The 5906-nt window shown below is 48.6% G+C and overlaps 1 protein-coding gene across 1 annotated transcript in view; it reads right to left on the reverse strand.

Annotated features, from left to right (window-relative positions):
- The window catches only part of KIF3A (kinesin family member 3A), a gene marked incomplete at its 5' end in the record, with an annotated part of 47842 nt that extends 47191 nt beyond the window's left edge, over nt 1-651 (reverse strand). The window contains 5 exon segments of the mRNA XM_081034909.1: nt 360-491; nt 494-558; nt 561-597; nt 599-619; nt 622-651. Coding sequence (XP_080891035.1) covers nt 360-491; nt 494-558; nt 561-597; nt 599-619; nt 622-651 — 285 coding nt within the window.
- Between the last annotated feature and the right edge of the window lie 5255 nt (nt 652-5906).

Genomic DNA, 5906 nt, shown 5'->3' on the forward strand with positions numbered 1-5906 from the left:
GGTGCGGAACGTCCAAGGCTGACCCTCTGCGGCCGCTCCCAGACGCCCCACGCAGCGCGCAGGGCTGGGAGCGAGAGCGCATCCTCTGGCACGGCCCTTTATGTCAGGCAACGCAGGCCCTGCGGGATGCAGCCCCCACGAAGGCAGCAGGGCCGATCCCAGGCCTCCCCCAGGGCCGTCTGGACCCCCGCCGGCCCCGGGCCTATCTGCCAGGCGCCCCAACCGCACCCGTCGCAGGGCCCGGCCCTGCCCCGCCCCACCCCGGCCGCCCGCCTGCTCCGCGCCTCCATGGCAACAGCCGCGCCCCCGGAGCAGGGTGCCGAGATGAGGAACCACAGCAGCTGAGCGACTCTCCTCACCGGCATCGTGGCTCTCTCCTGTGCCCGGCGGCCGGCCGCTCCCAGTGTGCAGTCCAAGGACGCGGGGTTCGCGGGAGAGGTTTGCCGGGGATCACCGAAACACCGCCTTGGCGCTCTCGAGACTGCGGCTCCTCAGAGCGAGAGCGCGCTGTGCGCAGGCGCACTCCGACCTCGCCCCGCCCCTTCCCGGGCCCCCGGTTTCCTCTGCCTCTTGAATTACGCCTGCGCGGAGGCTGTCCGAGTCCGTCTCCTAGGACGCCAGGCTGAGGCCGCGCGTGCGCAGTGCTGCCATGCCGCTGCGCTAAAAGAGGCCCGCATCTGGGCCGGCATACCTGGCTGCCACTGGTTGGGAGGAAGAGGCGTCCTAGATCGCAAGCCCCATTTTTCAGTGCTTGCAATACTCCGAATATTAATAACAATAGCAATTGTACATTGTGCCTCATCTGGAGAGCTAAAGACTTTATATACATTACTGCACTTGATTGCTGACTTGTTTATGACGTGTCTCACCATTAGAAGGTGAGGTCGTGAGGAGTTACGTGGGTATTCTCACAGAGTGTCTTCAGAACCTATAATAAGGCCTAGAATAGGACCTGGATAGGTTTGCAATAAATATTTGTGAAAGAACAAATGATCTGTTGTCTTTGTTATCCGAACCTCTCTCCTGAACACCACTTGGCTTGGATGTGTAATAGGCATTTCAAGTTTATCATGTACAAAATTGAAAAATTGAGTCCCACCCCCCCACCTACTCCTATCCCCTTGCCCCTACCAAATATTAAACAACAAAAAAATGGCTCCCTCTCAGACTTCATTCATCACACTAAATGTAACCTGAATTCTGACAATTGCTCTGGTCAATACCACGGTCTGTTTCTCTCATACTCAATATCTAACCTTTCAATAGAGCTTGTGATTCTATCTTCAAAGTACACCCAGAATCTGACCACTTCTTACCACTACCACCATCTCTCACCTAAAGCGGCTCAGAACGGCTTTCCTTGAGTGCATCCTTCTCCCCTCTTAGTCTCCTGTGCTTTCAACACGGGAGCCAGAGTGACGATGTTAAAACATGAACCAGATAGTATCTTTTCTCTGTTCAAATTCTTCCAAATGATTTTCCATCTCACAGAGTAAAAGTTGCAAGTCCTCTCCCCATTTCCTACCATCTTCCCTCTTGCCTCATCTAGTCTCCTTGATGCAATTGACATGCTTCTATCTAGCATGCAAGGGCTTTTGGGCTTGCAGTAACAGTTAATAAAAATAACTATAGAATAGCATTTTACTTAGTGCCAGTGTACTGTTCTAAGTACTTTACTCTTTAAAAATTAATTTAATTCACATCACTTTTTTTGTTTTGTTTTGGTAACTGTGTTTTTTCCAGGACCCATCAGCTCCAAGTCAAATAGTTGTCCTTCAATCTAGTTGCGGGGGAGCAGCCCACCATCCCATGTGGGAATGGAAGAAGCAACCTTGTTAAGAGCACTGCTCTGGGCGTGCTAGGTCTCCCAGGTCGCTGGTTCCATTCCCACATAGGCCAGTGAGCTGCGCCCTCTACAGCTAAGATTGTGAACAACAGTTCCCCCTAGAGCTGGGCTGCGGTGAGCAGCCAGAGGTGGGCGTGGGCTGCCATGGGGGTGTGCTTCCAGCAATGACTGGGTGGCCAGCGTGAGCCGCCGGCAGCTGGTGAGAGCTGCCATGGGCTGCCCACCGATGACTGGCAACTGACTGCCTCAGCCAGGGAGAGCACAAGGCTCATAATACCAACATGGGCCAGGGAGCTGTGTCCTACACAACTAGACTGCGAAACAACTGGCTTGAACCAGAGTGGGGTGGAGGAAGGTCTAAGAAGGGGGGAAAAACAAAAAAAGCATACGCTCTAACCAACTGATCTGACTGGCCGCCTCTTCACATAACTTTCTGAAATAAGTACTATTAGTCATTTTCATAGTGTGGTTGAGAAAGTGACCACATACTAAACCTGACAAGCTCAGAGGAGGGCCTTACAAACTCAGACTGAAATTAACCACATAGGATCATCTGCACATAGAAATTCCTAACTAAAAGTGAGTCATGGCAGGTAGTCATACCCTGGGTCTGTAGCTTTCTTGACAAAGGTCAATCTTTACATTAAGTGAGCCTGTCTATTGTCTTTTTGCATCTAAGATAATATACACTTGCAATGTCAGAATAATCCCTTTTTCTGGACCCCTTAAAGCACAACCTACCGCACCAGAGCACAAGACCACAGACCCTTCATTGTTAACTTCTTCCCCAAATACCATCTCTATGTGCTGTATATGTTAATTATTAGCTATCATCTACTCCATATAAAAGAAGTATGTGTCTCTCTGTTTTACTTTTTATCCAATCTCAGAGACTTCCCTGCTTTGCTTTCTCCCACCCCATGGATTCCATGTAACCCTCCTTACATCTCCTCCTTTTATTCTAAATATATAAAATAAGCTGCAAAACTACTATTCTCCAGAGCATCTTCTTAATCCGTTGAGATTTTGCTTCCCGGCAATTGTCATCAGTTTGGCTCAAATAAACACATACAAATTCTCTAGATTTTTAGACATTTCTTAAATCAACCTTTCTTAGTCCTATAGAAAATAGGAATATGTGGGGACAGAGCCCCAGAGAGCAGTTTCCAGGCTCTCGGCCTCCTGTGGAGAGGTGCTGACTCGTGTAGTAGATAGCCGTCAGCTGTGGCTGGTTGGCTGTCAGCTTTAACCGTTGAGCCATTGGCCACTGATATAACTGCCGCAGCTACGGAAGGAAGCCGAGGAGAGTCGAGGAGAGTGGAGGAGAGTTGAGGAGAGTTGAGGAGAGTGGAGGAGAGTCGGTCAGTTGGCAGCAAAGCGGACAGCAGGTCGCACGTCGTGTAAACCCAGCCTCTAGGGAGACCATAGTGGTATGACTTTCCTACCTGTGGCTCCGTGGGTGTTCCTTTTTGGCCTCACCATGTCCTGCGTTCTTATGTGGGGAGTGGGAGCAGAAACCCCACAGGAGACCCCACACGACAGACTATTTTACAGATAAAGAAACCGAGGCACAAAGCCATTAAATAACTTGTCCAAAGTCATACATATAGGTAGTGACAAAGCCAAGATCCAAACCCAGGCCCCGGAAAACTCTCCACCTAGATACCTGCTTAATTCCCTCACCTCTTTCAGAATGTCTTTGTTCTACACATCACCTTCTCAGTGAGTCCAACCATGATCTATTTAAAATTCCAACCTTCAACCCATCTTTTTATCTCCCCTTCCTACCTTATATTTCTCCATAGTACTTATCACTATCTGATATATGATATATATGATATAGATTATAGATATCCATATACCCAACTTTATTGAGATATAATCGCATATACAATTCACCAATATAAATTTTACAACTCCATGGTTTTTACTATATATACAGAGTTGTGTAACCATAACCACAATCAATTTTAAACATTTTCATCACCCACAAAAGAAACTCAAAATCAGGGACAGCCCAGTGGCTCAGGCGGTTAGAGCTCCATGCTCCTAACTCTGAAGGCTGCCGGTTGGATTCCCACAATGATGCCAGTTCAACTCCTCAAGTCCCGCAGGGATGATGGGCTACGCCCCCTGCAACTAAGATTGAACACGGCACCTTGAGCTGAGCTGCCACTGAGCTCTTGGATGGCTCAGTTGGTTGGACTGCGTCCTCTCAACCACAAGGTTGCAGGTTCGACTCCCACAAGGGATGGTGGGCTGTGCCCCCTGCAACTAGAAAAGGACAACTGGACCTGGAGCTGAGCTGCGCCCTCCACAACTAAGACTGAAAGGACAACAACTTGACTTGGAAAAAAGTCCTGGAAGTACACACTGTTCCCTAATAAATTCCTGTTCCCCTTCCCCAATTAAAAAAAAAAAAAAACTCACTCAACTCCAAAAAAACCCCAAACAACCCAATTTTAAAAAAAAAAAAAAAAGAAAGAAACTCAAAATCATAGCAGGGACTCCCTCTTGCCCTGGTCCCCTTGCCAACCTCCCAGCCTTAGGCAACCACCAATCTGCTTTCTCTATATATAGATTTGCCTATTCTGGACATTTCATATAAGGGAATTCTATACGATATAGGCCTTTTATAAATAAACTCTATCGCTTTGTATGTTTTCATACTTCATCCCTATTGTAGCATACAAGGTCAGACAATTAAGTTCACAAACTTGTTGCAATGATGTTGCTAACCTTTTTTGATGTCAGAGGGGTTATTCATTATGAATTTGTGACAACTGGACAGTTAATCAAATTTATTATTTGGAAGAGCTGAAAAGGCTGTGTGAAAAAGTTAGGCGACCTGAACTTTTCACCCACAATTCATGACTCTTGCATCATGACAATGCACCGGGAGTTGTTAGCCAGCAAACAAATAACTGTATTGGAACACCCTCCCTACTCACCTGATCTGTCCCCCAATGACTTCTTTCTTTACCCTAAGATAAAAGAAATATTGAAAGGAAGACATTTTGGTGACATTCAGACATCAAGGGTAATACAACAGCTCTGATGGCCATTCCAGAAAGAGTTCCAGAATTGCTTTGAAGGGTGGACGAGGCACTGGCGTGAGTGCATAGATTCCCAAGGGGAGTACTTCAAAGGTGACTGTAGTGGTATTCAGCAATGTTAACCTTTTCTAGGATGAGTTTGTGAACTTAATTATCCGACCTCGTATATCAACAATTCTTTACTTTTTATGGATGAATAATATTTCATTGTACAGCTATTATCATTGTGTGACTATAACACAATTTGTCTCATTCAACTATTGATGGACATTTGGGTTGTATTCAGTTTCCAGCTATTACCAATAGTACTGCTCTGAACTTTAGTATCTTTTGGTGCACACATGTGCATTTCTATTGGGCATCTACTTAGAAGTGGAATCGTGGGATTTGCATGTATTCTACTCATGTTTATTGTCTGTCTTTCCCGACTAGAATGTAAGTTCCGTATTTTATTCATTGTTATGTCCCAGCGCCTAAGACATGGCAGGCCTTCAAGAAACAACTGCTGAATGGAAAAATATATATGCATGAATGAACTTTGTGAGGGAGATATTCTCGCTCTTTTTAGAGAAGAGGTAACCGAGACTCAGGGAGGTCAAGTCACCTGCCCGATATCACACAGCAAGTCAGGAATTCCACCCCCAGCTTGCCTGATTGAGGAAAGAAGCAGGGTCTGTGGCCGAGTGTCCTCCGCGGCTGGCGTAGTCGCCAGCTGCCCCACCCAGGGCTGGGGACTCGGAGCCTGCGGCGCGGGCTCCGGCCGGGAGAGAGGCGCTCGGCTGGCGGGCGCGGGGCGGGAGGAAGGTAGAGGGCCCCCAGCCACCTGCGCGCTCTGTCCCGCCGCGGCCCCCCGGAGCGCGGGGCAAGCAGGGGCGCGCGGGAGCCGAGCGTAGCTCCGGGGAGGCTGGCGTGGGCCCGCCGAGGCCGCCCGCCGCGAGGCCCGGGCGCAGGGTTATAAAACGCGGGGCCCAGCCGCGCTCCGCACCTGCGGTCCGGCGCCCGCC

The sequence above is a fragment of the Rhinolophus hipposideros genome, assembly GCF_964194185.1.
Source record: "Rhinolophus hipposideros genome assembly, chromosome: 23".
Classification (NCBI taxonomy): Eukaryota; Metazoa; Chordata; class Mammalia; order Chiroptera; family Rhinolophidae; genus Rhinolophus; species Rhinolophus hipposideros.